Source organism: Myxine glutinosa, chromosome 12 (assembly GCF_964187855.1).
Source record: "Myxine glutinosa chromosome 12, kmMyxGlut1.1, whole genome shotgun sequence".
Classification (NCBI taxonomy): Eukaryota; Metazoa; Chordata; class Myxini; order Myxiniformes; family Myxinidae; genus Myxine; species Myxine glutinosa.
The window spans coordinates 106258385-106280518 of record NC_136272.1 but is presented as its reverse complement, the minus strand read 5'-3'; the positions used below and the strand labels follow the sequence as shown (position 1 = coordinate 106280518).

At 44.9% G+C, this 22134-nt stretch overlaps 1 protein-coding gene across 4 annotated transcripts in view; it reads right to left on the bottom strand.

The window, feature by feature from the left end:
* Positions 1-414: 414 nt before the first annotated feature.
* The window catches only part of LOC137437714 (neuronal membrane glycoprotein M6-b), a 58232-nt gene continuing 36512 nt past the window's right edge, over positions 415-22134 (bottom strand). For all 4 annotated transcript variants that reach the window (XM_068132267.2, XM_068132266.2, XM_068132265.2 and 1 more), the window contains exons 4-7: positions 20283-20436; positions 4822-4895; positions 1213-1278; positions 415-978 (exon numbers count right to left, since the gene is read on the bottom strand). In XM_068132267.2, coding sequence (XP_067988368.2) covers positions 898-978; positions 1213-1278; positions 4822-4895; positions 20283-20436 — 375 coding nt within the window. In that variant the 3' untranslated portion in view covers positions 415-897. The remainder of the gene's footprint in view (positions 979-1212; positions 1279-4821; positions 4896-20282; positions 20437-22134) is intronic.

Sequence of the window (22134 nt, the reverse complement as noted above, 5' to 3'; positions counted from 1 at the left end):
GACCCCGATTTAGAACGAGGGTCTAGTGAAGCATTTACGAAGCACGAGCTTTGGTCGAAGTGAGACGTTGTTCTCATTCGGATGACGAAATCCAAAAGCAGGTCGTCAGGTAATCCCCCTCGAGGAGGGCAAACATTGCCCTTGGTGAGCAAGCTAATCCAGAAGCGGCTTTACCCGAAATGGAGGGATTAAAACACACAAAATGCTGTTAGGGTCATTACCTGGGACAGGGGATCCTTTACATCTTGTAAAACATCTCACGAATGATCTGAACTCAGGTGTGCTATCCAACTGCTCAGGCTTTACATCAGGGGATGCAGGTGTGCCGCCTAGGCCTCAGAGCCCAACAGTTCTGGATCCCTGGGGGTGATGAACGGTCCCAGCCATAGCAACCTCATAACAGAGAGACACGCGTTTATACACACAAACAATCTTTTATTTAAAGACAAATAACACAAAATACATTGAAAGTGTGTGTGTGGGTGTGCGAGTGTGTGTTAATGCAGGTAAAACCACTGGTAGCAACTACATCTACAATCAAACATCACGATTATGCTTTTGCTGATTCATCATTGCACAAAACGCTTGTGCTCCATCGAAATATAAAGCTTATTTTATTAATGGTTCGTTCCTCCGAAGCCGCAGGTCTACCAATCACGCTGGTTTAGTCTTACATAGCAAAGACGAGTCCTGCGAGTTAGAAAACGTGCTCAATATTGTGCCGAATGGTCTTCCAACCTCCATGTGAGTCTCTAGATGATGAACCGGCACGAGTGAAGTCCGGATCGAGAAGATCGGGAACTGTAACAAAACACGGTGCGGCCACGCGGGCGAGGAAATGCAGGGAGGATGGAAAAGGATGCAATGGAAGAGGTGATGTAAGGATAGAGTCGGTGCTCAAAGCTTGGTACAGTAATCATCCCGGCGGAGGAGCTGTGACATCCCGTAGTTGTAGACGAGGACAGTGCAGTAGATGAGCTACAAAAAGAGGATCGAAAATAGAGATGAGAAATTAATTAATTCAGGCAGGCAAGTAATTTAATTTCTTTAAGCAAGTAATTTTAAGCAAGGAAATTTAAGCAAGTAATAAGTAATAAGCAAGTAATTTCTTTTAAATCCCTTTTGCACCAAATCATATACTTTGTTCAAAATCAATCATGTATGTCCATATAGGTAGGGTAAAGCAAATTGGCTCTTGGGTGTTCCGCTTACCATGGCAATGACGCTCACGGTAGCCCCAGCACAGGCCGATATGTAGAGGTTGAACGCCATGTTGAACTGAAAACAATGAGAAGGTGAATCTCACTGAGAGATCTGCAAAGCTCCACAAAGCACATTTTACAAACTGCTACATCATCATCACCATCATCATTATCATCATCAACATCACAGTGAATTGGCTTTCCACATTAAAAACAGAATTTAAACAAATTAATATCCTGCATGATTTCTTGTGAAATCTGAGGAGAATCTCATCAGACTTGATGAGGGTTTTTTTTTGTGAACAGACCTTCATGTGCGATTAAGACAAAAAGGGGAAAAGATAACTTATATTTGTCATTCTGCACAACACTTGTGAGAGCTGTTGATTTCGTTCCAAGACAAAAGTTGGAGCTCCACAAAGACTCATGAGTGTTGTACAGAATAACAAGCAGCTCTTGCATTGTGGTCTTGCATCAGAAACAAACGTATCCCAAGGTTTTTGCTTTTCATTGAAACGATATTGTTGGATTTAATGGAACAAACTCCACACCACAGGGTTTGTTTTGTCTGTGCTCCATCCTATAAATGCTGAGTGTGAAGTGAGAAAACAGCATGTACCATTTTGAATGTTTTTGGTACTGACTCGGCCAGGGTCGGAATCGCGACTCGGCCAGGGTCGGAATCGCGACTCGGCCAGGGTCGGAATCGCGACTCGGCCAGGGTCGGAATCGCGACTCGGCCAGGGTCGGAATCGCGACTCGCCCAGGGGCGGAATCGCGACTCGCCCAGGGTCGGAATCGCGACTCGCCCAGGGTCGGAATCACGACTCGCCCAGGGTCGGAATCACGACTCGCCCAGGCTTGGAATCGCGACTCGCCCAAGGTCAGATCCGCGACGTGCCCAGGATCGGAATCGCGACGCTCCAGGTTGGGAATCGCGACTCGCCCAGGGTCGGAATGGCGACTCGCCCAGGCTTGGAATCGCGACTCGCCCAGGGTCGGATTCGCGACGCGCCCAGGTTCGGAATCGCGACTCGTCCAGGGTCGGAATGGCGACTCGCCCAGGCTTGGAATCGCGACTCACCCAGGGTCAGATCCGCGACGCGCCCAGGATCGGAATAGCGGCGCGCCAGGTTTGGAATCACGACTCGCCCAGGGTCGGAATCGCGACTCGCCCAGGCTTGGAATCGTGACTCGCCCAGGCTTGGAATCGCGACTCGCCCAGGGTCGGAATCGCGACTCGCCCAGGCTTGGAATCGCGACTCGCCCAGGGTCGGAATCGCGACTCGCCCAGGGTCGGGTTCGCGACTCGCCCAGGCTTGGAATCGCGACTCGTCCAGGGACGGAATCGCGACTCGCCCAGGGTCAGATTCGCGACGCGCCCAGGTTCAGAATCGTGACGCGCCAGGTTGGGAATCACGACTCGCCCAGGGTCGGAATCGCGACTCGCCCAAGCTTGGAATCGCGTCTCGCCCAGGGTCGGAATCGCGACTCGCCCAGGCTTGGAATCGCGACTCGCCCGGGGTCGGAATCGCGACACGCCCAGGCTTGGAATCGCAACTCGCCCAGGGTCGGAATCGCGACTCGCCCAGGCTTGGAATCGCGACTCGCCCTGGGTTGGAATCGCGACTCGCCCAGGGTCAGATTCGTGACGCGCCCAGGTTCGGAATCGCGACGCGCCAGGTTCGGAATCGTGACGCGCCCAGGTTCGAAATCGCGACTCGCCCAGGGTCAGATTTGCGACGCACCAGGTTCGGAATCGTGACACGCCCAGGTTCGAAATCGCGACTCGCCAGGTTCGGAATCGTGACGCGCCCAGGTTCGAAATTGCGACACGCCCAGGGTGAGATTCGCGATGCGCCCAGGTTCGGAATCGCGATGCGCCCAGGTTCGGAATCGTGATGCGCCCAGGTTCAGAATCGCGACGTGCCCAGGTTCGGAATCGCGACTCGCCCAGGGTCGGAATCGCACCTCGCCCAGGGTCGGAATCGCACCTCGCCCAGGGTCGGAATTGCACCTCGCCCAGGGTCGGAATTGCACCTCGCCCAGGGTAAGATTCGCGACGCGCCAGGTTTGGAATCGTGACGCGCCCAGGTTCAGAATCGCGACGCCCCAGGTTCGGAATCGTGACACGCCCAGGTTCGAAATCGTGACTCGCCAGGTTCGGAATCGTGATGCGGCCAGGTTCGGAATCGCGACGTGCCCAGGTTCGGAATCGCGACTCGCCCATGGTCGGAATTGCACCTCGCCCAGGGTCGGAATCGCGACTCGCCCAGGGTATGAATCGCGCTTCGCCCAGGGTAGGAATCGCTCCTCGCCCAGGTTTGGAATTGCACCTCGCCCAGGGTCGGAATCGCAACTCGCCCAGGCTTGGAATCGTGCCTCGCCCAGGGTCGGAATCATGCCTCGTCCAGGGTCGGAATCGCAACTCGCCCAGGGTCGGAATCAAGACTCGCCCAGGGTCGGAATCGCGACTTGCCCAGGGTCGGAATCTCGACTTGCCCAGGGTCGGAATCAAGACTCGCCCAGGGTCGGAATCGTGACTCGCCCAGGGTCGGAATCGTGACTCGCCCAGGGTAGGAATCGCGACTCGCCCAGGGTCGGAATCGTGCCTCGCCTACGGTCAGAATCGCACGTTGCCCAGGGTCGGAATCGCGACTCGCCCAGGGTAGGAATCGCGACTCGCCCAGGGTAGGAATCGCGACTCACCCAGGGTAAGAATCACGACTCACCCAGGGTATGAATCGCGACTCGCCCAGGGTAGGAATCGAGACTCGCCCAGGGTAGGAATCGTGACTCGCCCAGGGTAGGAATCGTGACTCGACCAGGGTAGGAATCACGACTCGCCCAGGGTCGGAATCGCGACTCGCCTAGGGTAGGAATCGCGACTCGCCTAGGGTCGGAATCGCGACTCGCCCAGGGTAGGAATCTCGACTCGCCCAGGGTCAGAATCACGCCTCGCCCAGGGTAGGAAACGCGACTCGCCCAGGCTTGGAATCGCCCGTCGCCCAGGGTCGGAATCACGACTCGCCCAGGGTCGGAATCACGACTCGCCCAGGGTCAGAATCGATCTGTCGACCTATCACCGGAAGCTTTATCCACAATGCTACGGAGTCTGATGGAAGAACACTTTAGTATAATAATTAAAATCGCTGTCCCATCTTCATCCACTTTGTCACAAGGTTTATTTTGCAAGGCAGACCAGTGTGCCCATGCGATTTGAGCAAAAAATATCAATTTAAGGCCAAAGGGTCATCCGTCCAAACAGCAAAAGTGCCAGTATGGTCCATTAAGCTTCTCGAGGCTGAAGATTCAAAAAGGAAGATTCTTCCCCGAGAAAATAGACAAATTACTCAAATGCACCGACTTTTAATGAAGAAACGGAAAACGATTTCTTTTCAAAAGGACTTCGTGCTAAAGGCAGACTTTGATGTACCCACAGCTAAGTCTGGCCAGATCTGATGGGGGAGCTCGTCAAAACGGAGGGCACAATAATAAAACGGTGAAAGTTAACAACCAGCAAAATATTTTCAATAAAATTAATCACAACAATCCTCTCCGAGTTATCTTAGGAACTGATGAGATTTCCATAAAAGGTTGGAATCAGGCTTGTACACACCTCGGACGTGTCACACATGCTGGTTAGCGTCTCATCACAAAGTCTGCCTCCTGTGTGGTTCCATGGAATGAGACCTGAAAAAAAACACATTCTCTCATAACATAATGTGGAATGCTCATTCCCTAATTCAATCAAGTCATTCCGCGATGATGTGACGATCTCTTCTTTTCACCTGGAGACATGAGCCATTGAGTATGAGGCAATGTTCTTCCTTGCTATGCTCTGTATATGACAAAGTTAACTCCTGTTACGTGTTCCTCCCCGACCTCCTGGTCTCGGTATACCTCCGAACCCGTGACCGGTATACCTCCGTATACCTCCGAACTCCGTAGGAGCCACGGCAGAAAAATATGTTATCCTGTGTCAAAAATCAATGCTGAAACCACACCAATTGCAAATAATATAAACACCAATAATACAAACAAATATTGTATTAAAAATCACACAAAAATAACAGCACAACAATAATAGGAATCAAGAGCACAATCAATATCTCCTATAATGGTACCATCCACTAACATGCATGAGGTAACTCACTGTGCTCCAAGTGAGTGGAAAATAACCTTCCCCCAGTGTCTCTATATTCCCGTCTTCGAGCTCAGAGTTGGTCCCCTCCAGTGATCAACGGAACGATGTTGAATCGAAACCAGAATCTCGTTCAGAGGACAGGGACAGACACGCCGCCCAAAACGGCACAAAAGCGCACGCGACCCAAAGCGGAGAAAATGGTCACGTGGTTAAAGCGGCACAAAGGCGCACTCACGGCGACTGGCAAATCCAACGGCACCCTCCAGGTATGAACTTTCACTGTTCACGGTCGGCGAGCCGCAAAGTAACCGTCAAAAGCCTCGGTGCACACACACACCACAGATACGTCTGAAAGCGGTGGAAACGGTTGACGAAGCAAGGAAAGTCTGTTCGACGCGCGAAGTGCACGAGTCAAAATGGCCGACGGCTCGTGGTTCTTGAGTCGTCACGACCCAGCGATGATTCTTCGGAATCTAACGCCAAACCTGACACGCAGGATGATCCGTCACAGCAATAACAACTTTATCGCAGGAATTCCTTTTTCCCAGGAAATCCAAAGTACGTGACTCTTGCTCGACAACGTTCATTGCAGACCGCAAAGCAACCAGCTTCTTCTCCCACTCCCTCGCTCCGCCCTCTCCTCTCTTCTCTGCCGTCGTCTTCCGGTTCGGTTTCCGGTATCATTTAAAGTTAGCCTTTTTAACTTTAGATAACTGTTCATGAATAATAACCCTTTTGAGAATAATAATAGTACATAATATCAGAAATATGTCAGGTGGGTGAAAACCACAACAACGGAAGTTACGAATCCGTAACAATTACCCCCCTCAAGAAAAAAAGTTTGAACACAGCGAAAACTTTCTTTGCATGCAAACTCTTTAAACAAACAAAAATAAACTAACAACCCAAATCACCAATTCCCGTGAGCAACAATTTATCAATATCTCAAAAATAAAGCAACAAATTTTCACACAACCCACAGAGATTTCCAAAGTTAATTCACTCTGGACAAAGCATCAGCAACGACGGAAGTTACGAATCCGTAACAATTACCCCCCTCAAGAATGAAAGTTTGAACACAGCGAAAACTTTCTTTGCATGCAAACTCTTTAAACAAACAAAAATAAACTAACAACCCAAATCACCAATTCCCGTGAGCAACAATTATCAATATCTCAAAAATAAAGCAACACATTTTCACACAACCCACAGAGATTTCCAAAGTTAATTCACTCTGGACAAAGCATCAGCAACAACGGAAGTTACGAATCCGTAACAATTAACCCCCTCAAGAAAGAAAGTTTGAACACAGCGAAAACTTTCTTTGCATGCAAACTCTTTAAACAAACAAAAATAAACTACGAAAACAACCCACATAAACAACCAACATCAGCAACGTCCCTGCCCTTTACATGTTCAATTTCCAAGTTGAACCCCTGCAAAGCCAAACTCCATCTCATCAACCTCTGATTTTTATTTTTCATTTTTTGAATGAAGGTTGAGGGGTTGTGATAAAAACCCAAAGGCCAGCAAATCTATAGCACTTTTCCCGGGAGGCCGAGCTGAAAGCCAGGTTCCATGGTGGTTGGGTGGTGAGGCCTGAAGTATTCACTACATGGACGCCTTTAGGAATGTGGAGTTCACAGTTAGTCCGTGCAGGAAAGTTCACCACATGGACGCCTTTAGGAACGTGGAGTTCACGGTTAATCCGGGTAGGAAAGTTCACTACATGGATGCCTTTAGAAACGTGGCGTTCACGGTTAATCCGTGTCGGAATTTTGGCTCGGCTGCTCCGCAGCATTCCGTGCTTCAACTCTTTCTAACTTTCATAATAATCACGGTTGAACCGCTTGTCACTGTAGTCACGTGAATAGCGGTCTCGTTCTCGGCCACTACCCTGATAATCATTCCTTCGGGAGCTGCCGTAACTCTGGGAGCCTCCATAGTAATTTCGACTGCGGCCACCACCAAAACTACCGCCATGTTTTCCTTTTCTGTAGCCCCCTCGATGCCTACGGCCTGCCTTCTCTGCGGCTCTGGTCCGACCATCCAAATCCTTGCCATTCCAATCCTTATCTGCCTCTTTGGTGTCCTTTGTGTTTTCAAACGTGACAAAGCCAAACCCTCTTGACTTTTGCGTTTCCCTGTCTTTTACCAGCTGCACTTCCAAAAGCAGTCCATATTTGCTGAAGACAGAGGTCAGAACTTCCTCCTTTGTTTTGAAGTTCAGTCCACCTACAAATAGCTTGCCAAATTTGCCGCCATCCCTGACTGGTGTGGTGTTATTTTCCCTACTGGGCTTTTCAACAACCATCAGGTTACCAGAAACTTGACCACCGGCCAAATCATTACCGATAACAAAAGATACTCCCTCTACAGGAAGAGTGGCTTGTAAACCTACGGTGACCGGTCCTGACACCAAATCAGACTCCAAATGGATGACATGAAGTGGAGCTCTAACACAGCCACCAATCCCCTGTAAACGAACACTAACCCCAGTTGCCGTCTTCTCTGACAATGGCAAAATGCCTTCCAGCATCAAAGACTGCTGTGCTCCTGTGTCCCTCAATACCCTAACTGGTTTCTGGTTAGTCGAGTCTCCATCCAATGACACAAACCCCTCTGAAATAAATGGTTGGTAACCCTGTTGAGGGCGATTTCCCACATTTGCCAATGCATTCGGAGTTGTACTAGTCTGACTGCGCTCCCGATTTTGCCTTCCCATAGCATAACATCGGGACATCATGTGTCCAGGTTTATTGCAAAAAGCGCAAGTAGGCCCGGAGGAGAAACTCGTGGTTTGTCTCGAGCCCCCCGGAGGATACGTCTGCCTTGGAACTGTTGTCTTCTGATTTTGAGAAGTCGTAGTATCAGAGTGGTCCTCATAGTCATCTCGAGGCCGTCCCCCTGAATCTTCGTTCTCCGCACCAGATGCATCATAACTCTCCGTGTGAACTCGAGGCGGGAAGTTAGGTTTATGGAACCTCATCCTGTGTGTTAAGGCATAGTCATCTGCCATGGTTGCTGCCTCATACAACTTTGGTACTTTCCTTTCCTCCAGATGTACTTTAATGTCCTCATGGACACACTGTTGGAATTCCTCCACCAGGATCAATTGTTGCAATAATTCGAAGTCTTTCCCAACCCCTTTTGAATCACACCACCGATCAAACATGGTTTCTTTCATTCTGGCAAACTCCACATGGGTCTCACTTTCCCTCTTCCTGGCATTCCGGAATTTTTGCCGGTAAGCTTCAGGGACCAATTCATAGGCTTTGAGAATGGTTTTCTTCACTATCCCATAATCTGCACATTGGTCAATCGGTAAAGCCAAATAAATATCTTGAGCTTTACCCACCAGAACACTTTGCACTAACATGGTCCAGGACTCCTCAGGCCATTTTAGCATTTGAGCCACTTTCTCAAAGTGTGAAAAAAACTTGGCTACCTCCTTTTCATTGAAGAGTGGAACCAGCCTAACATGTCTGCCAACATCCCAGGTGTTCTGACTAGGTGTCGAACCAGTCAGCATGGATGGTACCTCTCCCAGTTCTTTCATTAAATCCAGCTCCTTGAGTTTAATTTCCTGCTGAAGCGCCGAGTCCCGTTCCTTAACTCCCTTTCGGCTTTTCTCTCCTCTGCTTTTTTCTCTTCTAACCTTTCCTGGAGTTCTCTTTCCTGTGTTGCTCTTTTTTCCTCAAGTTCTCTTGCAGCTCTCCTTTCCTCTGCTTTTTTCTCTTCTACCCTTTCTTCGAGTTCTCTTGCAGCTCTCCTTTCCTCTGCTTTTTTTCTCTTCTAACCTTTCCTGGAGTTCTCTTTCCTGTGTTTTTAACCTTTCCTGGCTCTGCAATTGCATCTCCATTCTTTGGAGCTCCACATTTTCTTGTTCTTCTGGTAACCAATCCAAGGCTCCCTCTTTCCATGTTCCAAGTTCCACCAGAGATTCTATCACCAATCTCTGCATCTCTGCTTTCCTCATACTCGATCGGACCTCCAAGCTAAAATGTCTAGCCAATACCAAGAGTTCCGATTTTAATAACGCTTGGAACTGTGCCTCACTAGGGGTCACTGCAAACTTCTCTGCGTCAAACTCCATGGTGACTATCCGTTAGCACCTGTTAACCTTCACACAAGAAATTTCAAAAAAAATAATATATATATTCTTTTTTGTTGTTTTTTTAAAAATTTGGGAATGTTGGAAAATATTCCAAAATTGGAAAATTTGGGAATGCTAGGGAATTCTTTCCCGGACGAAATTTAAGGAATTTAATCCACCGTCCGAGATTTAGGGAATTTAATCAGCAAAGCCGAGTCCCCAATTTTCCACAGTACAAACCCCCAATTTCAATCTGTGTCAATCCCAAATGGATGTTTTTTAAGGAATTATATCCGGGACGAAGACCCAATTTCGAGCCCACGAATCAATTGGACGAAGCCCCAATTTCTGTTACGTGTTCCTCCCCGACCTCCTGGTCTCGGTATACCTCCGAACCCCGAGAGGAGCCACGGCAGAAAAATATGTGATCCTGTGTCAAAAATTAATGGCGAAACCACACCAATTGCAAATAATATAAACACCAATAATACAAACAAATATTGAATTAAAAATCACACAAAAATAACAGTACAACAATAATAGGAATCAAGAGTACAATCAATATCTCCTATGATGGTACCATCTGCTAACATGCATGAGGTAACTCACTGTGCTCCAAGTGAGCGGAAAATAACCTTCCCCCAGTGTCTCTATATTCCCGTCTTCGAGCTCAGAGTTGATCCCCTCCAGTGATCAACGGAACGATGTCGAATCAAAACCAGAATCTCGTTCAGAGGACAGGCACAGACACGCCGCCCAAAACGGCACAAAGGCGCACGCGGCCCAAAGCAGAGAAAATGGTCACATGGTTAAAGCGTCACAAAGGCGCACTCACGGCGACTGGGAAATCCAACGGCACCCTCCAGGTATGAACTTTCACTGTTCACTGTCGGCGAGCCGCAAAGTAACCGTCAAAAGCCTCGGTGCACACACACACCACAGATACGTCTGAAAGCGGTGGAAACGGTTGACAAAGCAAGGAAAGTCTGCTCGACGCGCGAAGCGCATGAGTCAAAATGGCTGACGGCTTGTGGTTCTCAAGTCGTCACGACCCAGCGATGATTCTTCGGAATCTAATGCCAAACCTGACACGCAGGATGATCCGTCACAGCAATAACAACGTTATCGCAGGAATTCCTTTTTCCCAGGAAACCCAAAGTACGCGACTCTTGCTCGACAACGTTCGTTGCAGACCGCAAAGCAACCAGCTTCTTCTCCCACTCCCTCGCTCCGCCCTCTCCTCTCTTCTCTGCCATCGTCTTCCGGTTTGGTTTCCGGTATCATTTAAAGTTAGCCTTTTTAACTTTAGATAACTGTTCATGAATAATAACCCTTTTGAGAATTATAATAGTACATAATATCAGAAATATGTCAAGTGGGTGAAAACCACAACGGAAGTTACGAATCCGTAACACTCCATTTGGCCTTTGTAATCACATTATGGGCCATCTACATTACATTATGGAAAAATGACGGAATTATTGACCTCCCACCATTGCCTTGCAGTATTCCCCATTGACTCCTTCTCATCTCACTGTTTCGTACACCCTCATGTTTTCCTTATACCCGTCTCTTCCCCTTTCAACGTTGCATATGTAATATGTAAATAGCTCCCAATTGGATGTACAGGAAATCAAAACCTGCACCACGCAATCATGTATCCCACTAGGATGAGGCTGGTAGGATAGCTCAGAGGTAGCATGCTCACCTGGCCGAGTCTATAACCTCTTACCCTGGAGTACTTGCACGCTGGGCCCTCAGTAATGGCCCTAGGATGGATGTTGAGCTTTGGTTGCTGGTGGGCGTTAAATATACTACTGTGACGTCACCTGCACCCTGGTTAAATTGCAATTTCCTGTGCTAATTGTGGTGTGGAGGCACTGCATCAGCGGCACAGGATGCACCAGAAGTGATGCAACCAGCAGCTACTTCCTCCACACAAAATAATGAATCTCTTCTGTCACGAAAGAATATACAAGTACGTTTCATGCGACAAAATGCTAAGCTGTGCGCAACATTATGGCCACATAGGGCAGGTGACCATGCACTAAATGCAGTGTTTACTATATTTATATGCGTATTCCTATTTTACTATATTGTTTACTATATTTGTATTATTGAGGCTCCTCCTACCTATGCACGTGTTCTGTTTGTTGATTATAGCTCTGCTTTCAACTGTATTCTGCCTTCTAGATTGTTCGACTGCCTCCTCAACCAAAATGTTAATCAATCTATGGCCCTTTGGGTCCTCGACTTCTTACAGAATAGAACTCAGGTGGTTAAAATCAATAACAGATACTCTAAACCCCTAAGTATTAGCACAGGAGCACCTCAAGGATGTGTGCTGTCTCCTCTCCTGTACTCTATCTATCTATAATTCCAGCAATCTCTGTGTGTGTGTGTGTGTGTCTGTGTGTGTGTTTGTTTGTCTGTGACCGCTGTTTCTCGACAACCACGGGTCCGATATACTTTAAACTTGCCAGGTATATTGCTGGGGACCCGAGGATGTGCCTTTTCAAGGTTTGAAATTAATCGGACAAGTAGTTACCGAGCTATGTCCAAAAAACGATTCAACCAATCAGAGAGCAGCGAGCTATCACGTGTGCCGAACGTGGCGAACAGACTCTGCCTCGGACGGCACATTTGAGAGCGTATTCATTTATTTCACGTTGGCAAACTATGTTGGCGTTAAACTATGTTTTAAAACTAATTAAAACTAATTTGCGATTCATCGTAACTGCGATTTGCGACCTTCCGGACAGTGAAGACTTCACTTCCGGCAGCCAATCACAGAATGAGCCGAGCCGAGCGCGTGCGCCATTACGGTTCGTAATTCGATTTCTTCCGGAGAAAATAATAATTTCTCGATTTCTTATGCGCATTATTTCTCCCAATTCAGTCAGAGCGAAGGGCGGAAGCGAAGAGCGTTGTTTTTTTTGTTTACGGGCGTACGGGCGTACGGGCGGGGTAGAGCGTACGGGTAGCGTTTTTTTTTTTTTTTGGCAAGGAACGGGCACCCACGTACGGGCATGCCCTAGTCTATCTATAATTCCAGTAATCTCTGTGTGTATGTTTGTATGTTTGTATGTCTGTGACCGCTGTTTCTCGACAACCACGGGTCCGATATACTTTAAACTTGCCAGGTATATTGCTGGGGACCCGAGGATGTGCCTTTTCAAGGTTTCATATTAATCGGACAAGTAGTTACCGAGCTATGTCCAAAAAACGATTCAACCAATCAGAGAGCAGCGAGCTATCACGTGTGCCGAACGTGCCGAACAGACTCTGCCTCGGACGGCACATTTGAGAGCGTATTCATTTATTTCACGTTGGCAAACTATGTTGGCGTTAAACTATGTTTTAAAACTAATTAAAACTACTTTGCGATTCTTTCGCTTTCCTGCGCGTTTGTGCACGTTATGGCGATTTCTTTACCAAACTCCGCAAGCCGTTCGCTTTGGACCAAACCATTTCATGTAAATAGAGGGGGGGGGTTGTCACCGTACTCGCAAGCCGTTCGCTTTGGACCAAACCATTTCATGTAAATAGAGGGGGGGGATTGTCACCGTACTCGCAAGCCGTTCGCTTTGGACCAAACCATTTCATGTAAATAGAGGGGGGGGATATAATTTTAGATATATATATAGTACGGGCATGCCCTAGTGTATACAAATGACTGCATCTCCCATCAGGGCTCCCATCTCCCATCAGGTCAGAATGTTCAAGTTCGCAGATGACATGACAGTTGTGGGCCTCATCTCCTCTGGTGATGAATCAGCCGACCGTGGATCAGCCTACCGTGCCAAAATCTCCCTCATGGTCAACTGGTGTCACAACAACAATCTACAGCTGTCCATCACAAAAACCAAAGAGATGGTTGTGGACTTCAGGAGGGACAGGATGGAGCTTTCGCCTCTGGTAATCAACGGCCAGGTGGTGGAGCAGGTGTGCAACTTTAAGTTTCTCGGCACCACCATCTCCTCCTCTCTGAAATGGGAGCATAACACCATCTCTATCATAAAAAGGGCCCACCAGAGACTATTCTTTCTGAGGCAACTCAGGAAGTTCAGGGTGTCAAGGGAGGACAAATTCCAGTTTTATTGCGCTGTCACTGAATCCACACTTACCTTCGCAATAACTGTTTGGTTCAGCAGTATCACAGCCCAGGAAAAAAGGACCTGGACAAAGTCATACGCACAGCCTCCAAAATCACTGGAACTGACCTGCCTTCTCTCTCCTATATCCACGAGTCCCGAATGCAGAGGGTTGGCCTGAATATCCTCAGGGATGCTTCTCACCCAGCCAACCCCCTGTTAGAACTCCTACCCTCAGGGAAAAGACTCAGAGCCCTCAAGGTCAGAAGCTCTAGGTTCAGGAACGGCACCTATGTTACTGCCATCCGCATTCTGAATGCACAGTACCACTCCTATAACTATTAACTACTCATGAGCTTATAATGCACAGTACCACTCCTATAACTATTAACTACTCATGAGCTTATAATGCACAGTACCACTCCTATAACTATTAACTACTCATGCGCTTATAATGCACAGTACCACTCCTATAACTATTAACTACTCATGAGCTTATAATGCACAGTAGCACTCCTATAACTATTAACTACTCATGAGTTTATAATGCACAGTACCACTCCTATAACTATTAACTACTCATGAGCTTATAATGCACAGTAGCACTCCTATAACCATTAACTACTCATGAGCTTATAATGCACAGGAGCACTCCTATAACTACTAACTACTCATGAGCTTATAATGCACAGGAGCACTCCTATAACTACTAACTACTCATGAGCTTATAATGCACAGCACCACTCCTATAAATATAAACTACTCATGAGCTTATAATGCACAGTAGCACTCCTATAACCATTAACTACTCATGAGCTTATAATGCACAGTACCACTCCTATAACTATTAACTACTCATTAGCTTATAAGGCACAGTAGCACTCCCATAACGATTAACTAATCATGAGCTTATAATGCACAGTAGCACTCCTATAACTACTAACGACTCATGAGCTTATAATGCACAGCAGCACTCCTATAACTACTAACTACTCATGCGCTTATAATGCACAGTTGCACTCCTACAACTATTAACTACTCATGAGCTTATAATGCACTTGGCACTTTAGCTACAGGCCATATTAAATGCTCTTATACACACCTCATAATGTATACTATCACCACTGAATGTTTGGATGCTTCACTCCTTCATTCCTCTTTTCTCCCGCCTCTGGAACAAACTCCCTCACTCTCTTCAATCCCACTGCACCCTCCAGGTCTTTAAAACAGCTGTTCACCACCATCTCTTATCCTCCCCCATCCAAAACCCTGATCTTTTCTACCCCCGCTAATTTCGGTCCCCTTGTGTTTTCTACCTCTCTCCCCCGCCCTCCCCCTCCCACGCCTCCTGCCCCCAAGCCCTCTCCCTCCCACACTTCTCCCTGCTCTCAAATGTTGTGGTTGTGTGCTTCCCCTTCTCTCCCCATCTTGTCTTCCGCTCCCTCTTTTTGTGTGTTTTGTTTGTCTGGTTGATTTGTTTGTGAAATAAATGTTAGCTCTTTCACGAGCCACGATTCAGTATACAAAAAAAAAGAAAAAACGACCACTGAATGTTTAGATCTTTACCATGCGTTATTAATGTATGTTTTTGTTGTTGCACTTTATAATGTATACAACGACCACTGAATGTTTGGATGTTTTCCATGCCCCATTAATGTATGTTTTTTGTTGCACTTTATAATGTATACAACGACCACTGAATGTTTGGATCTTTACCATGCATTATTAATGTATGTTTTTGTTGTTGCACTTTATAATGTATACAACAACCACTGAATGTTTGGATATTTACCATGCCCCATTAATGTTTGTTTTTTTGTTGCACTTTATAATGTATACAACGACCACTGAATGTTTGGATATTTACCATGCATTATTAATGTATGTTTTTGTTGTTGCACTTTATAATGTATACAACGACCACTGAATGTTTGGATATTTACCATGCCTTATTAATGTATGTTTTTTTTTTGTTGCACTTTGTAATGTATACAACGACCCCTGAATGTTTGGATCTTTACCATGCATTATTAATGTATGTTTTTGTTGTTGCACTTTATAATGTATACAACGACCACTGAATGTTTGGATATTTACCATGCCTTATTAATGTATGGTTTTTTTGTTGTTGCACTTTATAATGTATACAACGACCACTGAATGTTTGGATCTTTACCATGCGTTATTAATGTATGTTTTTGTTGTTGCACTTTATAATGTATACAACGACCACTGAATGTTTGGATATTTAAAATGCCTTATTAATGTATGTTATTTTTTTGTTGCACTTTATAATGTATACAACGACCACTGAATGTTTGGATATTTAAAATGCCTTATTAATGCATGTTTTTTTTTTGTTGCACTTTATAATGTATACAACGACCACTGAATGTTTGGATATTTACCATGCGTTATTAATGTATGTTTTTTTTTGTTGCACTTTATAATGTATACAACGACCACTGAATGTTTGGATATTTAAAATGCCTTATTATTGTATATATATTTTTTGTTGCACTTTATAATGTATACAACGACCACTGAATGTTTGGATATTTACCATGCATTATTAATGTATGTTTTTGTTGTTGCACTTTATAATGTATACAACGACCACTGAATGTTTGGATATTTACCATGCGTTATTAATGTATGTTTTTTTTTTTTGCACTTTATAATGTATACAACGACCACTGAATGTTTGGATATTTACCATGCGTTATTAATGTATGTTTTTTTTTGTTGCACTTTATAATGTATACAACGACCACTGAATGTTTGGATATTTAAAATGCCTTATTAATGCATGTTTTTTTTTTGTTGCACTTTATAATGTATAAAACGACCACTGAATGTTTGGATCTTTACCATGTGTTATTAATGTATGTTTTTGTTGTTGCACTATATAATGTATACAACGACCACTTAATATTTGGATATTTAAAATGACTTATGAATGTATTGCCTTATTAAGGTAATGCTTTTGTTGTTTGTTGCACTTTATGTTGTTTTTGTTTTGTTTTTTTGTTTACCATGCGTTATTAATGTATGTTTTTTTGTTGTTGCACTTTATAATGTATACAATGACCACTGAATGTTTGGATATTTAAAATGCCTTATAAATGTATTTTTTTTTTGTTGTTGCACTTTATAATGTATACAACGACCACTGTATGTTTGGATGTTTGCCATGCCTTATTAATGTATGTTTTTTTTTATTGCACTTTATAATGTATACAATGACCACTGAATGTCTGGATATTTAAAATGCCTTATTAATGTATGGTTTTTTTTGTTGCACTTCATAATGTATACAACGACCACTGAATGTTTGGATATTTAAAATGCCTTATTAATGTATGTTTTTTTTTGTTGCACTTTATAATGTATACAACGACCACTGAATGTTTGGATATTTACCATGCCTTATTAATGTATGTTTTTTTTGTTGCACTTTATAATGTATACAACGACCACTGAATGTTTGGATATTTACCATGCGTTATTAATGTATGTTTTTTTTGTTGCACTTTATAATGTATACAACGACCACTGAATGTTTGGATATTTACCATGCCTTACTAATGTATGTTTTTTTTTTGTTGCACTTTGTAATGTATACAATGACCACTGAATGTTTGGATCTTTACCATGCGTTATTAATGTATGGTTTTTTTGTCTTTAAGAGCACACTACCTCAAATTCCTAACAACTGTCAAGTTGATTTGGTAATAAAGTATTGAATCTTGAATCATTGCCAGCTTTTTTAATTTTTCATTCAATTCGTCGGGTATCGAATCACTTCCAACATCTTAGATGTAATGACACTCTTGAACTGTAAGAAAAGGCGAACCTTGACCCTCTTTGAATGAAAGATAATGACGAACATGTAAAAATTAAAGGTTCAAGTACGGTTTTTGGCTAAAACTACTCTCACAAGCGCTAAGCCACTTATACAGGTTACACGGTACATCCAGGACTTTTAAAAGTTCCTTTGGGATGAATCTTACTATAATTCACCAAATGTCCGTCCGTCCGTCCGTTCGTCCGTTCAAAGGTACCGAAAAAACGGCTCAACCGATCGCAACGATATTTTGGGTGGGTAATTCTGGGATCCGCTGGAGTAAAATAGGCTATATTGTTTTTAAAATTTTTCCAATTTTCCAAATTTTCAAAACACGATGGAATAATATTTACCGATATGAACAGTGATGTGGCTTTTGTTGAAATTCTACAAATGCTGTTTATTCTACGTACCAGGAGAGAGTAGATCGACTCCTAACGAACTCTTCCTATATAAACGTGCGGCTCCAAAGTAACATGGCAGCATGTGCAAAGCAACTGAGAAACAGGTGTAGCGGCCTCTTCCGTGTTACAGATTCGGCTCGCACTCTTCACACATAAACATGCGACTGAGAAAGACGTGTAGCGGCCACTTCCGTTTTGCAAAATTAAATCTTTTTTCAAAATGGGCGCCATGTACTGTTTAGATTTTGATGATTTGTGTGTGATATAATTTAACGGATGTTTATATGAATCGTTTAAAATAATAAAATAAAAAAAGCCTTCAATTTCTGATATTTTGCCTTTTCATTTGGGCCTCCCAATTGAAGCCCCGCCCAAAGGGCGGGTACCGTTGCTAGAAAAGAAAATTGAGGATTTGCGATCACTATCACTCTGAGGATGGCCTAGGTCCACTCTCATACATCAAGTATAGTGTGTAATGACAGCATGTTTAGGTTTTCATATTGTCACACATGTCGCGATCTTGTGCATCATTGTGGACTGTACAACCTAAACAGGGTCGAGTCCAGAACCTTCCACGAGGATCACTCAATGCCCTCGAGAAGAGCCAGATTCACAACGTGCTAACACGTCGCAAGTTCATGAAAAACCTGATTTAACACAAGTATGAGAGAACAAAAGGAAAACTCTAAACTTCCCATTATTTACTCTCTCTAGTGGGACCGTTGGAGCTGTTTACGGCCTTGTAGAATACCTGCCTGCTGTAATGCTTGAGCCAGGATGGGAGTTATACATTCGTTATTATTGCCAAATGATACTACTATTATTATAGTTCATGTTATGGCTATTAATAAATATATGCTTTGTTACAACGTTACAACGTTTGTTACAACGCCGGGACCCACGTGCACTCACAAGTTGTTCTGCGCGTGGGCGGCAGTATCAGACCGGGGCGCCCAAACACTCCCCGGCTAAAGTTCATCCTGAAAGCGCCCACATTGTGCGGACAAACCAAGTCAAGGGCCACGTGGTCAGGAGAACCTCGTCCCTTCCGGTCACACTGTGCCTATCGGCCGGCCTCGAAGACCGAAATTGTGACGGTGTCACCCGAAAAGTCCCTGGTGTTGTCCCTGGTGTTGGGCTAGCGGCTAGGGTGCCGGCTTAGGATCCTAGGATCCTGGGTTCGAATCCCGGTCAATCGCTGAATTAACGCCAGGGGGGTTGACTCAGCCTGTCATCCTTCCGAGGTCGGCAAATTGAGTACCAGTTCACTGGTAATTCCCTGCTTGTCGTTAAAGGCGGCAAAAAGGGTTGGCGTCAGGAAGGGCATCCGGCCGTAAAACATTGCTTCAAAAAGGGGACCGAAAAACAACAACAACCACAGTTCCCGAAAAAGGCCAACCCCCGCTTGCGGGGAAAAATGGCCTCTAAAAGGTGGTTTTTTACAACGTTATCATTGTTTTTGTTATTACCCTCGCCAGAGTGGAGGGCATTGCATTTGAGTCCGTTTGTTTGTCTGTTTGTCCACACTCCTGTAGAATTTTTAATGATAATTATAACGTCATAGGTTAAACGTAGGTTAAACAACCTATGATGTCATAATCATTAAAAATTCTACAGGAGGATGGACAAACAGACAAACAAACGGACTCAAATGCAATGCCATCTTGGCACCATCTAGGCACCATCTTGGAAAAACCGAAAAAATTTGCACCTCTATATCTCCGAAAGTGCTGAATAGAAAAAATTGAGACATGACTCATTGTAAAGAACTCTCCATGGGGAATAAAATATGTTAAAGATGATATCATTGGTCATAATTCGACAAGTACAAAACTTCATCCGATCAAGATGAAATTTCTTGAGCGTCATCTACGGATAAATTGGTGGAGAAAAAAATTAATTATGACGTGGTTCAGCCGCCATATTTGTTTTAACACAAAAAATCTTAAAAACCACTAAAACACGTCCTGGCGAAGGTCTGCAATCTCCGATTGCTCTTTCTAGTTTATTTTGTAATTAGAATGCCATGCCATGGAAGGACATATTAAGCTAACCTATACACGATAACTTGGCGTGAGTTTAAAACATGGGAATTCTTCCCGATTATCTATAGTTAATTAGCCGAATCAAGTCAGGAGATCATGATGATCATTTTGGTGTATCACATTCCACATCAAAAAGCTCCAGTAGAACTCCACAACAAACATGACACATTGACACACACATTGACACACACACACACACACACACACACACACACACACACACACACACACACACACACACACACACACACACACACACACACACACACACACACACACACACACACACACAGTCCATTTATAGCAGATGAATCCCTGATTGTCCTTCATCTAGAACACTGTGATGGCACAACCATCAAGCAAAGGAAATTTGTACACAAGTGTTCACCATATCGATCTGATGTAAGATACTTGCAGCGAGGTCTCAGGTCATGGTGTGATGCTCACCGTACTGACGAAGGTCCATGCAGACCGAAGTCGGATTTCCAAGTGGGATGATGTTGCAAGCGTCCCGGATGTTGTAACCGATGAGCACGGGGAGAGTGGAAAAACCAAAAACCCCAAGCCACACGATCGTGAGGAAGTACGTCAGGATGATGAACTGCATGTGAAGAGGGGGAGGAAACAAAGTGAGAGAGAGAGAGAGAGACAGAGACAGAGACAGAGACAGACAGAGAGAGACAGAGACAGACAGAGAGAGACAGAGAGAGACAGAGAGAGACAGACAGAGACAGAGACAGACAGAGACAGAGACAGACAGAGACAGAGACAGACAGAGACAGAGACAGACAGAGACAGACAGAGAGAGACAGAGAGAGACAGAGAGAGACAGACAGAGACAGACAGAGACAGACAGAGAGAGACAGAGAGAGACAGAGAGAGACAGAGAGAGACAGAGAGAGACAGAGACAGAGACAGAGAGAGAGAGAGAGAGACAGAGAGAGAGACAGAGAGAGAGACAGAGAGAGACACAGAGAGAGACAGAGACAGACAGAGACAGACAGAGAGAGACAGAGAGAGACAGAGAGAGACAGACAGAGAGAGACAGAGAGAGACAGAGAGAGACAGAGAGAGACAGAGAGAGACAGAGACAGAGACAGGGACAGAGAGAGAGAGAGACAGAGAGAGAGACAGAGAGAGAGAGACACAGAGAGAGACACAGAGAGAGACACAGAGAGAGACACAGAGAGAGACACAGAGAGAGACACAGAGAGAGACACAGAGAGAGACACAGAGAGAGACACAGAGACACAGAGACAGAGACAGACAGAGACACAGAGAGAGACACAGAGAGAGACACAGAGACAGAGACAGAGAGAGAGAGAGAGACAGAGAGACAGAGAGACAGAGAGACAGAGAGACAGAGAGAGAGAGAGAGAGAGCTATTTTCATCAGTCGTATATCTTTCAGGACAATGCAGGACTTGAGAACAGCGAACGTCGAGCCACATTCTGCCAAAATATATTTTTGTCACTATCACTATCTGGGCACAAAAATATAATTTGGCAGAATGTGGCTCGAGGTTCGCTGTTCTCAAGTCCTGCATTGTGGGGCTCATCATGGAAACATAATCGCAAAGTTTCAGACGAATGAACCAAAGGTTATGGAGATAGCATTCTCTGATACCCACAGGCAAGTAAGTAAATGGCTGTACTGGCACCAACACAGGCCGATGACAATCCTAGCTCCAGGCCATAAATGTGCAAGTGCTTTGTGTCTCTGCCAGATTTCAGGAAATCCCACAATTCGATGCCAACGAGAGGAAACTCACACAGGCCTATTCACAGATCAGAAGGTCTTTCAAACACGCCAAGATGGATCCATGAGCCAAGCCTATTGGACAGCTCCATTGGTCGGTGGTGCCTTCAGTTTTGGATTCTTTCATGGCATCATATTTGTTTTATAAAGTTCATGAATATAAAGCGTGCCAAAGTTGTATCCGCTTTTATCTGCAGTCGAAACCCAAGTGGACAGACAAACTCCTCTACAACAGTGTCTGAAGGATTATTTTGAGCCCATTTGCAATACGACTTCCCTTACAAAGAACTTCAATACATGATGAGGCCATTTGAGTCAGTTTGTTTCTGAGTTAAGTGTGATGCCGATCAGGAAGAAGAAGAAGAAGCCATACCACCAAATTCGTACACTTCCGGAATTGTATGATTTATTTGTATTCAAATGTTTGGTAATTGTTTTGTATTTATTTATTTATGCGAATGTGTACTTGTATATAACTGTCATTCATTTAAAAAGGCTTCGGCACTATCGAGCGATATTTTGGGAGGGTGGGGGGGGGGGG